At 44.1% G+C, this 22,196-nt stretch overlaps 1 protein-coding gene and 1 long non-coding RNA gene across 4 annotated transcripts; one reads left to right on the forward strand and one right to left on the reverse strand.

Annotated features, from left to right (window-relative positions):
- Positions 1-198: 198 nt before the first annotated feature.
- armc7 (armadillo repeat containing 7) lies at positions 199-19,073 on the forward strand. 3 transcript variants are annotated; one of them, XM_020453648.2, is made up of 5 exons: positions 199-304; positions 1,181-1,270; positions 16,760-16,871; positions 17,110-17,253; positions 17,392-19,073. In XM_020453648.2, exons 3-5 carry the CDS (start codon positions 16,781-16,783, stop codon positions 17,736-17,738), a joined length of 582 nt encoding a protein of 193 aa, XP_020309237.1. In that variant the 5' UTR covers positions 199-304; positions 1,181-1,270; positions 16,760-16,780; the 3' UTR covers positions 17,739-19,073. The 3 variants fall into 3 exon arrangements, with proteins under 3 accessions (XP_020309237.1, XP_020309236.1, XP_020309238.1); XM_020453647.2 differs by lacking the exons at positions 199-304; positions 1,181-1,270 and adding an exon at positions 16,418-16,674; XM_020453649.2 differs by lacking the exons at positions 199-304; positions 1,181-1,270 and adding an exon at positions 16,644-16,684.
- LOC109865446 (uncharacterized) lies at positions 10,728-16,583 on the reverse strand. The gene is made up of 2 exons (XR_002251567.2): positions 16,177-16,583; positions 10,728-11,417 (listed from the first exon to the last, which is right to left on the reverse strand). It is a non-coding gene; the product is annotated as an uncharacterized LOC109865446 (long non-coding RNA).
- Positions 19,074-22,196: the final 3,123 nt, after the last annotated feature.

Genomic DNA, 22,196 nt, shown 5'->3' on the forward strand with positions numbered 1-22,196 from the left:
TCTGTAGTTTTGAGTGTACAGTTTAGACTGAGACATGATGAGCTAGCCAGCTAGATGTTTAGCTTATGTCACAGAGAGGTACACACACAGTGGACAAGGTGAGTAAGTGACTGAGGCTGTGTGAGTCAAATGCAGTGATTTATTTTTGACAAAGAACATTTTACATTTACATCCTTCCCTGAATGTAACCCAGGGCGGGTTCAGAAAGCGGCGGCTTCCCGCATGTGCGATTAATTTGCAGTCTGGACGTGGAGGGGTGAACATCTCCTGCTCTGACTGCAGCTGCGCGAGGAACGGGCCACCTGTGAGTGCTTTGGGATGGGGGATGGGCTCACGGCAGCACCCGCTGCTTGTTGAGAAGAGTAATAACGATACGCGCTTTCACGTCAGAGTCTCCAATAACACCAGAAAAGGTCGCTAGATTTGTCGCTTGTCAATTTTTTGAAAATGTGTTGCTAGAGGGGTCTGAATACTCGTTAAATATAGCAACTAAGTCGCTAATTGGCAACACTGTAATGAAAACAGGCAGGGAGCAGGTCTCAAACCCTCGACCTACTAAGCCCGAAGTCCAGCACGCTATCGACTGTGCCTCAAAAGAATGCTCAAGCGGCAGAGTTGATATCCGTGCTTATAAAGCCAAGGTCGTTACAGTATTTATCTTAGCAGTAGTTTTCACTTACACACATATGTCCGAACTTAGAATAAAAAATGCTTCGCAAGGGTTGCATATTTTCTGCATTTCAGAGTGCCATCAGTAGCATGATTTCAGATATGTCCATGTAAACAGGATTATTAGGGAAATCGTTCTTCTTTGCGAAGCATGTAAACATTTTAAACAAATTTATATTAATCTGACTATCCACAATAATCATATTAACCATGCTCATTGTCTCGAAGCTATGTTGTGCCTTTAGATTGTGAAAATGAACAGCTAAGGAATAATCTTTCACTTCTGTAATTTATTTCTCAAACCCCTGGCCTGCTTCGCAAGCCCTTTGGAAGTCTCTGTTGCCTCTGGGTTTAGAAACTATGATAAAATGTTCAACTTTCTGCTGTGAGTGATGAAAAAAAAGTCAGCCTGAGGGAAAATTATTTTAATAATTCAATTAATGTTTTGTGCACAAAGGTGATTAGTTAAGTGTCTTATTAGGAATTTTAAAATCTGACTTCTTTGTGTCAGGGTTTTCTTCAGGGGGTCGGCCACCGTGGTGACACAAAGGGCCCTGAAGGACGGTGGCCAACACTGGAATTGCAGTACCCTTTGAACATTGTGAGTACCCCACTTTGCCCTTTGAGACCGGGATAAGAGGACAAGGCTGGGGAAGGGTGTGTTATGGGTCCTGCCGGGGCCTGCCTCTCCTCTAGCACCCTGAGCTCCTGGGTCCCCCAGGCACGTCCCTACGGCAGTGACGGTTGATACCATCACACCTGTCACAAAGGGAAGCCATTAGCTCAGCCAAGCCAACAAGGCCACAGAGCAGGTGTTCGATGCCCTGCGAGAGCTTATGTCGTGACCCGCTTGGAGGAATAGGAACCCGATAAGGGATAAATTACCCAGTACCTCTCGGTAATTTTAAAAAACGGGAAAGACCCGTGTGGAAAAAAACAGGCTGTTGCTTCATCGCACGCTGTGCCTCTCCCCGCTGGCATCCCTTAGCACGAGGCGATGGGGCAGGAGAGGGACCCCAGCGTTGTTCGGGTGTAGGTGGGTGGCGACGGTCCGCCTGCTTTGGACCCGGGGCCTGAGGAGGTGGCATGAACCGTCTCAGGGTCTCCCGGTCCCTACGAACCTTATCGATCTGCTCTAGAATGTCATCAACCCCTGGGCCAATGTCAGCCCTGGGGTGATGGAGCCAGCGATGGTGCCGGGAGGTAACCACCTGCGCCATGGCACACCCAGCCTAGTTAAATAAAGGTTAAATAAAATAAAATAGTGAAGGTGTAAACTTGCCAGTAGAAAACCTAAACAGTATATTTGACATCTCAGTTTCCCTATCAAATCAAAACATTTATTGAGTATTGCTCTGTTCAAGTAGACTGTGATTTTGCTTTGATCTGATAGGGCTGTCAGTGGGCTGACTGTGAACGCTCTGAGAGACTGGGTTAAGGTCAGTAATCTACAGTACTACTGCCCTGGGATGAGCTGTAGGCGTACCTACCATAAGAGTCCCCTTGAAGCCTACCATTGACTATGTACAGACCTAGCGTGCGATAGGAGTTGTGACACATTTTTCTTGGTTGTTTTGTCATAGTTGTGTCTAGGTGGGCATATTTGGGAGGGATTGCTGTCTCCTCCAGGTAGGTGTTTTTCCCCGTGTGCTAAGAGTGTCAGGTTCTTGTCCAGTTCTGGCATTTAGGTCGCCACAGACTAGTACATGTCCCTGGGCCCGGAAATGGTTGTTCTCCTCTAGGATGGAGAAGCTGTCATCATTAAAGTAAGGGGATTCTATTTGGGGGATATAGGTAGCACACATGAGGACATTTTTCTCTATTGAGAATTTCATTATTAATTTCTAGACGGATGTAAAATGTTCCAGTTTTGACTAATAGAGTGGGTTAGGTCTGCTCAATAACAAATTACTATACCCCCTGAGTCTCTTCTCTGTTTCACACCTGGTAGTTTGGTGGATGTCAATGTCTGTATTTCAAACTTCTTTGAAGTCTGTGTTCCTGCTCTTTAGGCCAAAGGCAGATGATATTCCAGGATGAGATAGTAAAAGCTTTGTGTTCCATAGTGTCTAGTGTTTTTGTGTGGTTTGGGCTCGGACCATTACAGTAGGTGTGAGCAGAGCATGTTGAGCATCTGATACATATCTCTTAGGTTGCAGGATTGGGCTTGGGCAGGTGTACTAGTGGGGGTTGGGCCTGTTGCTCTGCTCACGGCCTGGGCATATGTGCAGCAGTCATGTTGAGGTCCTTTCTGCAGGGGCACGGGGTGTGTGGGGTGGCCTATATAGGGTGTGGCCAGGGTTTTTAGTGGGGTCTCGGCATGTGGGGGTGGGGATGTGGCTGGTGATGCTGTGGTCTGAATGTAGGTCCTTTTGGCGTGGGTTCTCCCGGTGCAAGTCCTTCAGGAGGGAGTCTCTCAGGTCTGGGTGGGGTGTCTCGCTGGTCTGTTACTTCTGGTGAGGTGCTGGGGCTGCGGTTGAGGGTGACATCCTTCAGGGATGTGGCAAAAATTGGGACTGCTGCCTTGTAGAGGTGGACCTGGTCGTAAAGGCTGTTCAAGTTCAGGGTGGAGTGGCAGGCCAGGTAGGTTTGAGGCAGTCCCTGGAAATGCTTGCATTCACTCGCTGTAAATCCAATCAATCAATTTTATTTGTCACATGCACCGAATACAACAGGTGCAGTAGACCTTACAGTGAAATGCTTACTTTACAAGCCCTTAACGAACAATGCTTTAAGAAGTTAAGAAAAAAAAGTGTTAAGTAAACATTTTTAAATAAATGTAACAAATAATTAAACAGCATAAAATAACAATAGCGAGGCTATAGTCAATATGCGGCTGCACCGGTAAGTCAAGGTAATTGAGGTAATATGTACATGTACGTAGGTAGAGTTAAAGTGACTATGCATAGATAATAAACAGAGTAGCAGCAGCGTAAACGAGGGGTCTGGGTAGCCCTTTGATTAGCTGCTCAGGAGTCTTATGACTTGGGGGTAGAAGCTGTTAAGAAGCCTTTTGAACCTGGACTTGGTGCTCCGGTACCGCTTGCTGTGCGGTAGCAGAGAGACCAGTCTGACTAGGGTGGCTGGAGTCTTTGACAATTGTTAGAGCCTTCCTCTGACACTGCCTGGTACAGAGGTCCTGGATGGCAGGAAGCTTGGCCCCAGTGATACACTGAGCCGTACACACTACCCTCTGTAGTGCCTTGCGGTCGGAGGCCGAGCAGTTGCCATACCAGGCAGTGATGCAACCAGTCAGGATGTTCTCGATGGTGCAGCTGTAGAACCTTTTGAGGATCTGAGGTCCCATGCAAAATCTTCTGTCTCCTGAGGTGAATAGGCTTTTTCATGCTCTCTTCACGACTGTCTTACTGTGTTTGGACCATGACAGTTTGTTGGTGATGTGGACACCAAGGAACTTGAAGCTCTCAACCTGCTCCACTGCAGACCCGTAGATGAGAATGGGGCGTACTCGGTCCTCCTTTTCCTTTAGTCCACAATCATCTTCTTTGTCTTGATCACGTTTAGGGAGAGGTTGTAGTCCTGGCACCACACGGCCAGCTCTCGGACCTCCTCCCTATAGGCTGTCTCTTCTTTGTTGGTGATCAGGCCTACCACTGTTGTGTCATCGGCAAACTAGATGATGGTGTTGGAGTGGTGCCTGGTCATGCAGTCATGAGTGAACAGGAAGTACAGGAGGGGACTGAGCATGCACCCCTGAGGGGCCCCTGTGTTGAGGATCAGCGTGGCGGATGTGTTGTTACCTACCCTTACCACCTGTGGGTGACCCGAAAGGAAGTCCAGGATGCAGTTGCAGAGGGAGGTGTTTAGTCCCAGGGTTCTTAGCTTAGTGATGAGCTTTGAGGGCACCACAGCTCAGCGTTGTGTTTAACGCTGCGCTGTAGTCAGTGAATAGCATTCTCACATGGCAGGGTGAAATTATTTTCATGATAGCAGGGTGGAATAGACCACTTGTGGAATGTGGAAGAAGCTTTTTCAATCACTCCCTTTCCTGCTGTGGCCTCCCTTTACTGCCAGGCCCTCAGGTAATTTGTGCTCATGTGAATTATGATGTGGCTGGGAACCTAGTCTGTCCTTTGATAACAGCTCCAGGGCATGACTATTGATGAATGATGGTGCCGACAGAGATGGTCGCCTCACTTCGAGTTCTTAGGAAACTATGCACTTTTGTTTTCTTATGTATTATTTATTGCATTGTTACCCCAGGAAATCTTAAGTCTTATCACATACAGCCGGGAAGAACTATTGGATATAAGAGCAACGTCAACTTACCAACATTACGACCAGGAATACGACTTTCCTGAAATGGATCCTCTGTTCGGACCACCACCCGGGACAATAGATCTAATTCCAGTAGTCGACCCAAAACAACGGCACCGCAGAAGGGGCAGACGAAGCGGCCACGTGGTCAGGCTCCATAGACGTGCACATCGCCCACTGCTCCCGAATATACTACTATCCAATGTCCAGTCTCTTGACAAGGTAGACGTAATTCGAGCAAGGGTCTCCTTCCAGAGAGACATCAGAGATTGTAACATTCTCTGTTTCACGGAAACATGTCTCTCTTGGGATATGTTGTCGGAATCGGTTCAGCCACCGAGCTTCTCCATGCATCGCACCGACAGAGATAAACATGTCTCTGAGAAGAGGAAGGGCGGGGGTGTATGCGTCATGATTGATGACTCATGGTGTAATCACAACACAGAGGAACTCCGTTATAGTCACAGCTGTGTACATTCCTCCTCATGCAGACACCAAGATGGCCATCAAGGAACTTCACTGGACTATATGCAAACTGGAAACCATATATCCTGAGGCTGCGTTTATTGTAGCTGGGGATTTGAACAAAGCAAATTTGACAACAAGGCTACCTAAGTTTTACCAGCATATTGATTGTGCTACGCACATGGGCAATACCCTCGACCACTGCTACTCTAACTTCCGGGATGCATACAAAGCCCTCCACCGCCCTTCGGAAAATCCGACCACGACGCCATATTGTTCATACTGTCTTTATAGGCAGAAACTCAAACAGGATGTACCAGTGATGAGATCCATTCAACGCTGGTAAGACCAATCGGAAGCCACACTTCAAAATTGTTTTGATCACATGGACTGGAATATGTTCCTGTCAACCTCAGAACAACATTGACCTATATGCTGATTCGATGAGTGTGTTTATAAAGAAGTGCATTGGAGATGTTGTACCCACTGTGACTATTAAAACCTACCCTAACCAGAAACTGTGGATGGATGGCAGCATTCACGCAAAACTGGAAGCGCGATGCACCGCATTTAACCATGGAAAGAGTTCTGGGAATATGACTGAATATAAACAGTGTAGTTATTCCCTCTGCAAGGCAATCAAACAACGAAATGCCAGTACAGGGTCAAAGTGGAGTCACAATTCAATGGCTCAGAAACGAGCAGTATGTGGCAGGGTCTACAGGAAATCACGGACTCCAAAAAGAAAACCAGCCACGTGACAGACACCGACGTCACGCTTCCAGACAAACTAAACACCTTCCTTGCCTGCTTCGAGGATAATACAGTACCACCGTCACCGCCTGCAAACAAGGACTCCACCCCCCCCCCTTCTCCGTGGCTGATGTGAGTAAAACATTTAAACGTGTTAACCCTCGCAAGGCTGCTGGCCCAGATGGCAGCCCTAGCCGCGTCCTCAGAGCATGCGCAGACCAGCTGGCTGGTGTGTTTACAGACATATTCAATCGCTCCCTATCCCAGTCTATTGTCCCCACATGCTTCAAGATGGCTACCATTGTTCCTGTTCCCAAAAAGACAAAGATAACTGAACTAAATGACTACCGCTCCAACAGGTCCACAGACGACGCAAGCGCCATCTCGATGTCCTATCCCATCTGGACAAAAGGAATACCTATGTAAGAATGCTGTTCATTGACTACAGCTCAGCATTCAACACCATAGTACCCTCCAAGCTCATCATCAGGCTGGAGGCCCCGGGTCTCAATCCCGCCCTGTGCAAGTGGGTCCTGGACTTTGACGGTCCACCCCCAGGTGGTGAAGGTAGGAAACAACATCTACAATTGGCTGACCCTCAACACTGCGGCCCCACAAAGGTGTGTACTCAGCCCCCTCCTGTACTCCCGGTTCACCCACAACTGTGTGGCCATACACACTTCAAACTCAATCATCAAGTTTGCAGACGACACAACAGTAGTGGGCTTGATTACCAACAACGACGAGACAGCCTACAGGGATGGGGTGAGGGCACTCGGAGTGTGGTGTCAGGAAAACAACCTCTCACTCAATGTCAACAAAACAAAGGAGATGATCGTGGACTTCAAGAAACAGCAGAGGGAGCACCCCCCTATCCACATTGAAGGGACAGCAGTGGAGAAGGTGGAAAGTTAAGTTCCTCGGCGTACACATCACAGACAAACTGAACTGGTCCACCCACACACAGTGTGGTGAAAAAGGCACAGCAGCGCCTCTTTAACCTCAGGAGGCTGAAGAAATTTGGCTTGTCACCCAAAACCCTGACAAACCTTTACAGATGCACAATCAAGAGCATCCTGTCAGGCTGAACCTAAACGGCAAGGCTCTCCAGAGGGTGGTGCTGTCTGCACAACGCATCACCGGGGGAAAAGTACCTGCCCTCCATGACACCTACAGCACCCGATGTCACAGGAAGGCCAAAAAAATCAAGGACATCAACCACCTTGCCTGTTCACACCGCTACCATCCAGAAGGCGAGGTCAGTACAGGTGCATCAAAGCTGGGACCGAGAGACTGAAACAGCTTCTATCTCAAGGCCATCAGACTGCTAAACAGCAATCACTAACTCAGAGAGGCTGCTGCCTACATTGAGACCCAATCACTGGCCACTTTAATAAATGGATCACAAGTCACTTTATACAATGCCACTTTAAAAATATTTACATATCTTACATTAGTCATATCACATGTATATAATGTATTTTATACCATCTATTGCACCTTTGCCATCACTCATCCATATACTTACATGTACATATTCTCATTCACCCCTTTAGATTTGTGTGTATTAGGTAGTTGTTGGGGAATTGTTAGGATTTGTTAGATTACTTGTTAGACATTACTGCACCGTCGGAACTGGAAGCACAAGCATTTCGCTACACTCGCATTAACATTTGCTAACCATGTGTATTTGACAAATAAAATTTGATTGGTTTGGGAACCAGACTTTAACCACTTTTTTTGGGGGGGGGGGGAATTCTCTTGAATGTATTTCCCATTTGAATCAATGACAAGCACAACCTCTGGCTTTTGTGTCCTCGTGGATGTGTAGGAGCTGACAGGAGGGCTGTTAGGAAGGGGTGGCGTCTGTTGGGTTGGTGGGTCCTGTGTTGTCTGTCCCATCGTGGTATTGAGGTTGTGGTCCAGGTCTGCAGTGGACTGTTCTGCTGGATTCTCTGAGGGAGTCACACCTCAGCTTTCTCACTTCCTCCTTCAGTGCTGTTAGCTGTTCCACGTGTTCCTCTCTTCTCCTTCAGATCTGTTCGCTGTGCCATGTGTTCCTCTCTCTCCTCAAGTTCTCACATCTCAGTCCGGGGTGCAGCAAGCTCTCTCGTCTATCTCCACCGTCAGCCCTCCGGGTCTTGTGGGGGGAGGGTGAATGTGGACTCGCTCTGAGCTCCACAATTACTCTCTCCATCTTTGTGAATATATCTCACTCAACAATGGAGGATCAGTGCAGTTGTGGAACCTGGGTCTGTTCAGTGATGGGGGGGGGGGGGGTGTGACTCTCTTGGGGCTGCTCGTCTGCTGGGCAGTTTGAGGATGAGGTGTGATTTGACTCACTCAGATGGGGAGTCCTCACCAAGAGAGCTTTTCCTTTTGTGCTCTCTCTTTGATCCCTCCATAAAAAACTGCTTAGTGAGCAAAAAATAAAAAATGCTGCCTGTTGCAAAGACCCAGGTGGCAGCATAAAAACCCTGAGGGATGATGTCACAGCTGGACCTATTGGAGAAATTGCTCTCGCTTCGCCTCTTCCTCTCTGGTTCTAATCCGTGATTTCTCGTATCCTCTGTCTCCTCAAATCAAATCAAATCAAATGTATTTATATAGCCCTTCGTACATCAGCTGATATCTCAAAGTGCTGTACAGAAACCCAGCCTGAAACCCCAAACAGCAAGCAATGCCGGTGTAGAAGCACGGTGGCTAGGAAAAACTCCCTAGAAAGGCCAAAACCTAGGAAGAAACCTAGAGAGGAACCAGGCTATGTGGGGTGGCCAGTCCTCTTCTGGCTGTGCCGGGTGGAGATTATAACAGAACATGGCCAAGATGTTCAAATGTTCATAAATGACCAGCATGGTCGTATAATAATAAGGCAGAACAGTTGAAACTGGAGCAGCAGCACAGTCAGATGGACTGGGGACAGCAAGGAGTCATCATGTCAGGTAGTCCTGGGGCATGGTCCTAGGGCTCAGGTCCTCCTTCTCAAAGCTTGCTATTGGAGAATGTCCCCCCCTCTGACCTCCAATGCAGTTTAACGAGGTGAGGAGAGACGGTGTAAGGAATCAAGGAAAGAATCATTGAGAAAAAGCTCAAACTTGAATAACGAAAACTCCATTGGGCGTAAACTCTGCCCACTGCCTTCATCCAACATGTCACATTCAAGGCCTAAACTCACCAAGGGCAAGGCGTTTGTGTGATAGATTTCAGAATCCATTGTTTAGTTAAGTGATAATGCCAGAGAAGCCAGTGTTTGGAGGATGTATTGGCAAGGGTGCTGTTAGGCACTAGACGAAGTCGTTCGTTCTTAATTGCCATACTGGCTTGCAACGTTCATATCCCTTGCTTGCTAGCTAGCCAACTACGGCTAACTTAGTCATGTCAAAAAGTGCCGCCAGAATAACAGCAAAGTAGCTGCATTTGTATTTGTTTAAGCTGTTTTCTAGTGACATTTATTTGGATACATCCATAACAATGAGGCACGATTTACCCATAGCATAGAAAATGTTCTCACTCGTCAGGACACTGTTGTTCAGAGCTAGCCAACAACACAGCTACAGCAACACAATCAATCACTTCAAACTGAAGCTGGAAAGACTACAAATTAGCTGCATTTAGTTTGACCTTTTTTCGATTTACATTTGTTTTTGTATATATATCCATATAGCCAGCTGATTCATGATTTCGACTGGCTGAGAAACGCTGCCTGCCTGTCTGTCTCGTCCTGACACGTTCATTACTAGTACAGGACGGCAGGAGATCAAATGTTGTAAATGTTGGAGAGACAGACAGCAAGGTTTATACAAACCTCCGCTGTTAAACAAAATGTTAGTCTAAATGAAATGTGAGATAATGTCTAGATGCTTTTTATAGTGGAGATTAAGTTTATAAATTGCCTGGCTGGGCTGATGAGACAGTGGATTGCGTAAATAGGCATTTTAACGTCATAGACTTTGCTGGTGGCAAATTGTTGAATAGACACCAGCAGGAATGTTGTTTTAACCAATCAGCATTCAGGATTTGACCCACCGTTGTATAAAATTATAATAACCCAACCGAAGCCGGGCGGGCGGGTTGTCTGCTTTGACGCCTCACTCAATTAGTACGTGTCTATTTTGGCGTTTTATCGCTGGCGCTGTAATCACACAAAATAATACAAACGTCAGTATTCACTTTCTTTCTAGCTCAATTGGAAGAGGTAGCTAAGGGTTGAGGCTTTACCATACATGCTAAATTAGACCAATTCATCCACTTATGTTAACACCATATCGCTATCAACAAAGATGTGGACTATCCTGCTAGCATAGTCACTGCTCTGCCGGTCACGTCCTTTCCACCCGCCCACTTCTGGTGAGTTTTTAGCTTCATAGCCCTCGAAACAGTGATGCCCTAAGAACAAGACTAAGGATAACATTGGGTCACCACTGCCCCCTGGTGGATAACAGTTGTACTTGCAAATTGAACAAAATTATACAAAAACTACACCATAGTAATGGTTTCCATTCTAGATTAGGTCGTAATTTCATAATTCTTATTGGTAGAGGTAAAGATAACATTTACCACCATTGCCCTCGTGTTTTGTTTTATTTAAATCCAGCAATCATACATTTTGGATGTTGAATTCCCTCTCCGTGGTACCCACTAACAAGTGGATGATCTATTCTGATTAAACATCATGATTTGCTGTACAATTAATGATGACTACTGTAGGCTTCTTCACAGCTGTACCCGATTATCATCATGGGACAAAAATGTGATGCTCCGCTCTTTAAACAAATATTACATTGTAGTGAAGTTGCAGCAGTAAACCAAAAAGTGTACCCACTCCCCAAACACCTTATTGCCTTTCAGTTCTTTCTTTGACAAGAATAGGACCTCTTCATGGACATCTCATTGGACAATTTAGAGCTCCACGAAAACATTAAGTTAGATGAATGATTAACCACAATGAAAACCTGCATGAATGATGCTCTTGTCGTGACATTACTTATTCTCTGTCCTGTCTATTTGTTTGCTAAATGATTCCCTCACTGAAAAAGGCATGTATTGTGCAACCCCACCAAAGGGATGCTGTCATTCGGTCTGTCCAGCTCAGTGTCTGTTGTGCCCAGTGGGTCGAGGTTCATCATGGCTTCTTCTTCTCTGCTAACTCCTCCATCTGCCTCTTCCTCATCTCCAGCACCTCCATTAGCTTGGCATCATTCTTAGCACGCTCCTGAGCCCTCATCTCTGCTAGGTCCTCAAAGAATCGGTGTCTGTAGAAGGTATACAATGTAATTACACACACACACAAATAAAGTAGCACGCTATATATGCGCCTAATAATGTATTGGGTAAACCAACCTTTCATCATCACAGAAGGCAGTGTGATGCCGAAACACTGGTGGTTGACCCAATAAATTACTGGGAGCTTATATAGTGTGCAACTTTTTTTATAGCCTATAGTTTACTTGCCGTTAGTCAGCACCTCTACTAACTTCTTGTGTGTGCATTCATGCTTTTCACGAACACATTCATCGACGCCAACTGCCTTTAACGCCTATTGATTTCTTCCAGTGGGGACTTCTGTTAAGAGTCCCGACCCTCGGTCTGAACGTGAACATGCATTGCTTATGGTGAAAGTTTGGAAACATAAGGAAAGTATCTTTCATATCATCAAGAAATCATTTCAATTATACACACCTTTTATGGTGTTTTGGTACTCCATTCATAGACACTAAGGGCCCAATTTCCGATTTAGGAAAGTACACCTTTCTTGCGCACGCCTTTCCTATGTACTTCTCAGTAGTTAGTATTCAGACTTACCTTGTGAAGTTGCGTAATGCTGAATAAATGTAATTCAGCAGCTGAAAACCCTCCCACTTGCTGGCCAATCGATTTTCTTGTGGAGTTTTCATTCAATAGGGTTTTCAGTACATTTATTTTAAGCCATCCCTTTAAATACGGTGTACCTTTTAATTAGAATGTTGATGACAGACTAGAAGACATCAAGAGAACCGGTTCAGAAAATAGGGATCAATGAAAGAAATCCCTCCTATATGCATCTTCAGCTCCATTTCAACACCAACAGGTAGATTTAAAAAAACTGATTTTGTAGATTATTTAGGCAAATGTTAGGAAAGGTATATATGAATCATTAAAAAAATACCGTTTGAGAGCCTTTAGGCACAATCAATATTGATGAATAAGCAAGTACAGTGGTTTGATTTATCCTGAAAGTTGTCATATTCAAGTTCAATCCATAAAATATTGGAAGGTGGGAAAAGAAAAGGTGTACAATGGAGGTTGAACAATAGTCCTATAAATCTACCCTAATTCTCACTAATCATGGAACTGTATGACAATGGTCGTTGTGAACAGTGCACTAAGTTCCAGGTTTAACCTGCTATGTGTGGTCTGAGTTCCATAACAATTCAAATAGGCTACAGGTCCAAAATGATTGCACAACGTTAGCCTAATCTGATCGATCCACTAATGCTAGCGACCCTCAGGAACAATTTACACAGACGTGACAGAGGCAAGAAAGGTAAACGGAATGGAATGATGCAAAAAATGTAAGCTACAAATTGAAAACTAACACTAAAGTGCACATAATAACGGCACAGCTATTTATTGCCTGTGTTACTGTGGAAAAGGGGCTGCAATTCATGTCATGTTGATATTATTTTCAGTTTGCTTCCATGTGGCTTGTTTCACATTCGTCTCCAGGATCATATGGAAAAAATCATCTAAAACCATTGCTATGTGTATTTACAATCCCCTTTTCCAAACTGATTAACTTAGCTCTTATCAATAGAGCTAATCTTATTGATAAAAAAATTACAGTGCATGGAGAATGTTGTTTTTTTCTTTCGGGAAAAAAGAAAGTCGATGCTTTTTCCACTTGGAATCGGCAGGTTCGCCCACCGTTATTCATGTTTCCTCACACGTAAATGTGCTGGAATTAAGTAAAGATCAGAATAGGATATATTTTTTTTTCCATTTAACTAGGCAAGTCAGTTAAGAACAAATTATTATTTACAATGACGGCCTACACCATCCAAACCCGGACGACACTGGGTCTGTAGTGACGCCTCAAGCACTGACATACAGTGCCTTAGACCGCTGCGCCACTCCGGAGCCCTAAATCCGGAGACACACCACCACACCTTCATTTCTTAGATCTCCACCCCGAACAAATAGCGGGTAAATAGTATGCTATTCTCATGCTTAAGTTAAAGGTCTGAATACGCATAGAGAGAAGTGCATAAAAGGGAAAAACTTTCCATTTATGCATGCTTAACTCGGCTCAGAATCGAGGCCTAACTGCTTTAGCGCCTATTGACAATAGTATTTTCTTTGTGGGGTGGTGTTAACAGCCCTGATGCTCAGTCGGAAAGTTTACACGCATCGCTTACTGTACTGTTTTGGAAACATAAGAACTATCTTTCATATCAGCAATAAATTATTTTGAAAAAAAATGTAAGGTTAAATTGATGTACACCTTGACAGGGCCATATCTCCATGTTACAGTGCTTAGGACAAGGGGTCCCTAATTAGCTATCTAGCATGTAGCGGAAGTGTAGTTTCTTCGAATGTAGGCATCCCTAACTGTATGGATCTGTAAAAAACTGCTACAGTGAGTTTTTTATTTGAATGATTCTTTCTCGCTGATGAAAGATAAGGCCATATGTTTCAAAAGCCATATTGCAAGTGGTGATCATTGCGTTTGTAAACGTTAAAACATAGTGTCAGAATTGTAGTTCACACGAGGTAGTCGTTGGCGATGCGAATGGCTGAGAACTGTAGGGATAAGGCAGAATGTCTCCTAGAAATTGAAAGCTGAGGTAGGGTTCCCAAGCAGGCGTATTTCCATGTTAGAGAGCTTGTTTATTAAAAAAAAAACAGATCAAAGACATAGGTCTACCTGTGCTAATTGGCCATCAACACCTGTGTGTAAACGGAAGGACGCCAATACTTCTGTTCACAGGAGGTTGGTGGCACCTTAATTGGGGAGAAGGGGCTTGGGGTAATGACTGGAGTGGAATGGTATCAAACACATGGTTTCCAGGTGTTTACCATTCCATTTGCTCCGTTCCTGCCATTGTTATGAGCCGTTCTCCCCTCAGCAGCCTCCACTGCTTGTTTTTGTTTTTTCACCTTTATTTAACCAGGTAGGCCAGTTGAGAACAAGTTCTTATTTACAACTGCGATCTGGCCAAGATAAAGCAAAGCAGTGCGACACAAGCAACAACACAGTTACACATGGAATAAACAAACGTACAGTCAATAACACAATAGAAAAAAATCTATATAGTGTGTGCAAATGAGGTAAAATTAGGGATGTAAGGCAATAAATAGGCCGCAGCGGCGAAGTAATTACAATTTAGCAATTAACACTGGAGTGATAGATGTGCAGAATATGAATGTGCAAGTCGAGATACTGGGGTGCAAAGGAGCAAAAAATACATAATATGAGGATGAGGTAGTTGGATGGGCTATGTACAGATGCAATAATCTGTGAGCTGCTTGAAGTTAGTTAGGGAGATATGCGTCTCCAGCTTCAGTGATTTTTGTTGTACACCTTTTCTATGCATATACTGTCCATAATGGGTTTTCACAACCTCATACCTTTATATTCCCGGACTCTGGACATTGCTCGTTGAAATAATTCTCTCTTAATTATTTTTACCTTTTTTGGAATTGAGTGTATTGTTAGGTATTACTGCACTGTTGGAGCTAGGAACATAAGCATTTCGCTACACCCACAATAACACTGCAAAATATGTGTATGTGACCAATAAAATGTAATTGATTTGACAAACGTGTTGTCACTGAACAATACTGTCGGCTGAAACTGTTTAAATCGGTTAAAAACCTCTACAGGATTGGTGTCCCCCCATCGGGATGGTTGAGCTAACGTGCACTAATGTGATTAGCATGAGGTTGTAAGTAACAAGAACATTTCCCAGGACATAGATGTATCTGTTATGGGCAGAGAACTTAAATTCTTGTTAATCTGTCCAATTTACAGTAGCTATTACAGTGAAAGAATACCATGCTATTATTTGAGGAGAGTACCACAATTATGAACTTAAATGTTTTAAACTAATTAGGCACATTTGGGCAGACTTGATACAACATTTTGAACAGAAATGCAATGGTTCATTGGACCAGTCTAAAACGTTGCACATACACTGCTGCTACATAGTGGCCAAAATCTAAATTGCGCCTTAACTGGAATAATACTTTGGACTTTCTCTTGCATTTCAGATGATGGAACAAAAAAAAAGCATGTTTTTTTGTTTGTATTATCTTTTACCAGATCTAATGTGTTATTCTCCTACATTAATTTCACATTTCCACAAACTTCAAAGTGTTTTCTTTCAAATGGTATCAAGAATATGTATATCCTTGCTTCAGGTCCTGAGCTACAGGAGGTTAGATTTGGATGTCGTTTTAGGCGAAAATTGAAAAAAAGAGCCCAGTCCTTAAACTAGAACTATATTTTGCATTCGTGAATTTTTTTCGTGTGATTTCAAAGTAGAGGGCTTTATGTTTCTGTAATCATACCACGATTGAGAATCAATTCACGTTAAGGAGGATTCACGTTTGGAGGCGAATTGGCTCCTCTGAACAGAACATGTAATGTCCTTGACTATTATAAGGCTCCTTTAGTCCATTATTGGGCTAGCGTTTCACTAGATTATTATTACACACTCACTATTGGCAGTCAAACTGACATTGGCAGTACACCATTAAGCACTAGATAGGGGTCCAAAGACATGTTCAACCACCTCTAACAACAATGGGCAGTCAGTCATAAGTAAATTAAATTGTGTCATAGAATTACGTTTTTAGGATGAATTCAGAATTTACATTAATGCAGTATTTCCCTGCAAATAGGACAACACAGACAGGCTACTAAGTGAAGAGCAATTATAGACCGTCTATAGTTAATGGGTCATTGATTGCCCTTTACCAGACAGAATACAGCTACATAGCTAGCTAGAAACATTAATGAAAGGGGATCACCTGTTGAAGAAAGCAGTGGCCAGTCCCACGATTAATGTTCCAAATAAAATTGGTTTTGTAAGGCGCTTTATGGCAGACAGTTGATGTTGCTTCATGGTAGACAACAACCACCACTAGACTTGTCCGAAATTTAGCAAAATTAATAACTGTTGTCCGTCAAAATATTCTTATTTCACTAGTATCCTGCAACAACTGTACCGTGACCTCCCCAAGAACGCAAAAGATGCACTTACAACGACTTCCGCCGGATCACCCCTCCCTTCATTACGAAACACGTTGGTTAAATCAAATGTATTTTGTGAGAATTTAAATAAACTATTTAAATGATAAAGTATACAAGTGTACACAGTTGTCACGCATTCACCAATAAAGTAAAACGGCAGGAATATCCTCCTAGAAAGCCATTTAGTAGGAACCAACTACATTAAGGACCGTGTCCCGTTGGGGAAACAATTCGAGGACGGACCAATGCTTCCCAAACATCCGGCAACAACACTGGTATTAAAATGTGAATATTATTACTTTATTTATCTTGAGTGAACGTTCGTCATTGTAACTATATCAATCGATGTTTTATTCATAGTAACTGTGACGAAGTGAACACATGTCGGGAAAAGGACATTCTGCGACGGGATCTGATCGGTTTGAATACCTGCAGACGCTTGTCACTGAGTTTCAGGACACTGACAGTGATGGTACGTTGCTAGCTAATGCAGTAGAGTAGGCTATATCATGGTTAATACAATATGTAGACATTGGTGTAGCTAATGTTTTAGAATGCAGAAGCCATGGTAATGATTTGGTGGATGATAGACCTCCTGTTTGATTATATTCTAGCTAAATCTTACTACACCATATATAACTAATTGAGCCTTATTTGACCATGTGGTTGGCATTAGCTAACATTACTATCGAATTGTCCATTTCTTCTAGAGGCGAAAGAGCAAGTGCTGGCCAACTTGGCCAACTTCGCCTATGATCCGAGGAACCTGGAGGACCTGAGAACCCTTCAGGTTACTGATCTCTTCTTGGACATGCTCACAGAGGAAAATGAGAACTTTGTGGAGTTTGGGATAGGTGAGTATGGCACAAGGGACACTAGTTGAGAAATACACAAGATCATGTATAAATGATACATACAGTATATCAACGTGTTGTTGATAGATGTTCAAAAGGAGAATCTCTCCATCATGGAGTGCTTCTGTGCATTCCCAGGGGGTCTATGTAACCTGAGTATGGATCGGGAATGCCGTGACCAGATCCTGCAGAGCGACGCAGTCCCCTTGGTTACGGGATGCCTGTCCAGCCGCCGGGAAGAGACTGTGCTATCTGCCATCACCACACTCATGAATCTCACCACCGCTGCATCACGCTCCCAAACCACCGACACCGCAGTGCTACAGTGCATGCTGCGTTTTTCCATCTCCCAGAGCCCACGCCTGCATAACCTGGCCTCTGTGTTCCTCCAGGACTGCTGCACTGAGGAGCAGGTGGCCAGGGCAGAGGCACAGATGCAGGGACACCATCCTACAGCACTGGGGATCCCCTTGCCTAAGGACTAGGCTAGTCTGGAGACATGATCGCTAGATCTGATGTCTGATCTCTGAGAAATTAACAGAGAATCACATACACCGAGTGTACAAAACATTAAGAACACCTGCTCTTTCCATGGCATAGACTGACCAGGTGAAAGCTATGATCCCTTATTGATGTCACTTGTTAAGTCCACTTCAGTCAGTGTAGATGAAGGGGAGGAGACGGGTTAAAGAATGATTTTTAATCCTTGAGACAATTGAGACATGGATTGTGTGCCATTGAGGGTGAATGGGCAAGGCAAAATATTTAAGTGGCTTTGAATGAGTTATGGTAATAGATGCCAGGTGCACCGGTTTGTGTCAAAAATGGCAACGCTGATCGATTTTCACACTCAACCGTTTCCTGTGTGTATCAAGAATGGTCCACCACCCAAAGGATATCCAGCCAACTTGACACAACTGTGGGAAGAATTTGAGTCAACATGGGCCAGCATCCCTGTGGAAAGCTTTCGACACCTTGTAGAGTTCATGCCCTGACGAATTGAGGCTGTTCTGAGGGGAAAACACCTTCCTAACTCAATATTAGGAAGGTGTTCTTAGTGTTTTGTACACTGTGTAGGAGTGCACAATGACTCGCGATGGAGGACTTTGTAACAAACATACTTTCCAATTTAAAATTGCTTTACACTTCAGTACCACATGAGGGAGACAACACCACTGCTATGCTTTGCCGTTGAAGTCTGTGATGTTAACTCGCTCGGTTGCTCTTAGCTAGTGACAGTATGGACTTAAGACTCAGTTGACTCTGTCAACTCACTTCATCCCAGTTAGTTATTGCCGATTTAGAGATTAAATAAGCTCTTATGTCCCCTTTGACTGAAGTTACTCAGCACATTAAAAGGGATTGGCAAGAGAAAGTCACTGCAAAGATTCACTGATCTCCAAATCCCTCTGGAACGTGGGGGTTCTCTCAATATCACAGATGCTGCAGCGTCACAAGGATGGAATCTGGTTTGGTCTGGTGGGCCACATTCCAGCTGTGGTGGAGAAAAATGTGGTGTTGGGCCGGTCATTCACATTCCAGAGGATCAGTAGCATAGCTAATCTTGAGTTGGAGGTCGGAGATCAGTGATTCTGTGCAGTGCCTTGCTCAGGCGTATTCCACCAAAGCTGGTCAATATTGAGCCGAATCTCCTGCAGTCATGTCTGCGACCCATTACTATGCTATCCAGTGACATCTTGACATATGGTCCCAATAAAGTCTCTGCATTCAGTAAACTCAGTATTTTTCATCAAATTCAATGCATTCCTTAGATACACCCATGGTCCCAATAAAGTACAGTGGCAAGAAAAAATGTGAAATATGGAATTACTTATTACTTACTTAATTACTTATGGAATTATTTCTGCATAAATTAGTCATAAAATTTGATCATCTTAGTCACAACAATAGACGGTGTGATTAAACTAAAATAAACATTTTATTTTTCTTGTCTATATTGAATACATAATTTAACATTCAGTGTAGGTTGGAAAAAGTATGTGTAGGCTAATGACTTCTCCAAAAGCTACAGGAGTCAGCTAACCTGAGTCTAATCAAGGAGACGAGATTGGAGATGTTGGTTAGAGCTGCCTTGCTCTATAAAAACACTCACAAAACTTGTTTGCCATTCACAAGAAGCATTACCTGATGTGAACCATGCATCTAACAAAAGAGATCTCAGGAGACCGAAGATTAAGAATTGTTGACTTGCATAAAGCTGGAAAGGGTTACAAAAGTATATCTCTAAAAGCCTTGATCTTCATCAGTCCACGGTAAGACAAATGGTCTGTAAATGAAGAAAGCACTGTTGCTACTCTCCCCTTGGAGTGGCCGTCCTGCAAAGATGACTGCAAGAGCACAGCGCAGAATGCTCAATGAGGTTAAGAAGAATCCTAGAATGTCAGCTAAAGACTTACAGAAATCTCTGGAACATGCTAACATCTCTGACGAGTCTACGATACATAAAACAAGAAGGGTGTTCATGGGAGGACACCACGGAAGAGGCCACTGCTGTCCAAAAAAAACATTGCTGCACGTCTGAAGTTCGCAAAAGAGCACCTGGCTGTTCCACAGCGCTTCTGGCAAAATATTCTGTGGACAGATTAAACTAAAGTTGAGTTGTTTGGCAGGGACACAACACTGGAGAAAAAAAGGCACAGCACACCAACATCAAAACCGCATCCCAACTGTAAAGTATGGTGGAGGGAGCATCATGGTTTGGGGCTGCTTTGGAGCCTCAGGGCCTGAACAGCTTGCTATCATCGACGGAAAAACGAATTCAAGTTTATCAAGACATTTTGCAGGAGAATGTATCTGTCTGCCAATTTTTTTAAATATTTTTATTTCACCTTTATTTAACCAGGTAAGCTAGTTGAGAACAAGTTCTCATTTGCAACTGTGACCTGGCCAAGATAAAGCATAGCAGTTCGACACATACAACAACAACAACAGAGTTAAACATGGAATGAACAAAACATGGTCAATAATACAGTAGAAAAAAAAGAAAATTAAGTCTATATACAGTGAGTGCAAATAAGGTCAAATAAGGGAGTCAAGGCAATAAATAGGCCATGGTGGCGAAGTAATTACAATATGGCAATTAAACACTGGAATGGTAGATGTGCAAAAGATGGATGTGCAAGTAGAGATACTGTGGTGCAAAAGGAGCTAAATAAATAAATACAGTATGGGAATGAGGTAGATAGATGGGCTATGAACAGGTGCAGTGATCTGTGAGCTGCTCTGACAGCTGGTTTTTAAAGCTAGTGAGGGAGATGGGAATCTCCAGCTTCAGTGATTTTTGCAGTTCGTTCCAGTCAGTGGCCACAGAGAACTGGAAGGAAAGGCGACCAAAGTAGGAATTGGCTTTGGGGGTGACCAGTGAGATATACCTGCTGGAGCGTGTGTTACGAGTGGGTGCTGCTATGGTGACCAGCGAGCTGAGATAGGGCGGGGCTTTACCTAGCAGAGGCTTGTAGATAATCTGTAGCCAGTGGGTTTGGTGACGAGTATGAAGTGAGGGCCAGCCAACGAGAGCGTGCAGGTCGCAGTGGTGGGTAGTATATGGGGCTATGGTGACAAAACGGATGGCACTGTGATAGACTACATCCATTTTGCTGAGTAGAGTGTTGAAGGCTATTTTATAGATGACATCGCCGAAGTCAAGGATCGGTAGGATGGACAGTTTTACGAGGGTATGTTTGGCAGCATGAGTGAAGGAAGCTTTGTTATGAAATAGGAAGCCGACTCTAGATTTAATTTTTGATTGGAGATGCTTAATGTGAGTCTGGAAGGAGAGTTTACGGTCTAGCCAGACACCTAGGTATTTGTAGTTATCCACGTATTCTAAGTCAGAGCCGTCCAGAGTAGTGATGCTGGAAGGGTGGGCAATGATCGGTTGAATAGCATGCATTTAGTTTTATTTGCGTTTAAGAGCAGTTGGAGGCCACGGAAGGAGAGTTGTGTGGCATTGAAGCTCATCTGGAGGTTAGTTAACACAGTGTCCAAAGAAGGGCCAGAAGTATACAGAATGGTGTCGTCTGCGTAGAGGTGGATTAGAGAATCACCAGTAGCAAGAGCGACATCATTGATGTATACAGAGAAGAGAGTCAGCCCGAGAATTGAACCCTGTGGCACCCCCATAAAGACTGCCAGAGGTCCGGGCAATAGGCCCTCCGATTTGACACACTGAGATCTATCAGAGAAGTAGTTGGTAAACCAGGTGAGGCAATCATTTGAGAAACCAAGGCTGTTGAGTCTGCCAATAAGAATGTGGTGATTGACAGAGTCGAAAGCCTTGGCCAGGTCGATGAATACAGCTGCACAGTAATGTCTCTTATCGATGGTGGTTATGATATCGTTAAGGACCTTGAACGTAGCTGAGGTGCACCCATGACCAGCTCGGAAACCAGATTGCATAGTGGAGAAGGTACGGTGTGATTCAAAATGGTCAGTAATCTGTTTGTTAACTTGGCTTTCGAAGACCTTAAGAGCTGCAGGGTAGAATAGATATAGGTCTGTAGCAGTTTGGGTCTAGAGTGTCTCCCCCTTTGAAGAGGGGGATGACCGCGGCAGCTTTCCAATCTTTAGGAATCTCAGACGATACGAAAGAGAGGTTGAACAGGCTAGTAATATGGGTTGCAACAATTTCGGCAGATAATTTAAGAAAGAGAGGGTCCAGATTGTCTAGCCCGGCTGATTTGTAGGGGTCCAGATTTTGCAGCTTTCAGAACATCAGCTATCTAGATATGGGTGAAGGAGAAATGGTGGGGGCTTGGGCGGGTTGCTGTGGAGGGTGCCGGGCAGTTGCCCGGGTTAGGGGTGGCCAGGTGGAAAGCATGGCCAGGCGTAGATAAATGCTTTTTGAAATTCTCAATTATAGTGGATTTGTCGGTTGTAACAGTGTTTCCTAGCCTCAGAGCAGTGGGTAGCTGGGATGAGGT

This window comes from Oncorhynchus kisutch, linkage group LG20 (genome assembly GCF_002021735.2).
Source record: "Oncorhynchus kisutch isolate 150728-3 linkage group LG20, Okis_V2, whole genome shotgun sequence".
Lineage (NCBI taxonomy): Eukaryota > Metazoa > Chordata > Actinopteri > Salmoniformes > Salmonidae > Oncorhynchus > Oncorhynchus kisutch.

What these genes read in the sequence shown, in the direction of transcription:
- armc7 (XM_020453648.2), top strand. Translation starts at nt 16,781, where the DNA reads ATGTCGGGAAAAGGACATTCTGCGACGGGATCTGATCGGTTTGAATAC. An exon ending in TCAGGACACTGACAGTGATG is followed by an intron (nt 16,872 to 17,109) that starts GTACGTTGCTAG and finishes CATTTCTTCTAG; the next exon opens with AGGCGAAAGAGCAAGTGCTG. An exon ending in CTTTGTGGAGTTTGGGATAG is followed by an intron (nt 17,254 to 17,391) that starts GTGAGTATGGCA and finishes GTGCATTCCCAG; the next exon opens with GGGGTCTATGTAACCTGAGT.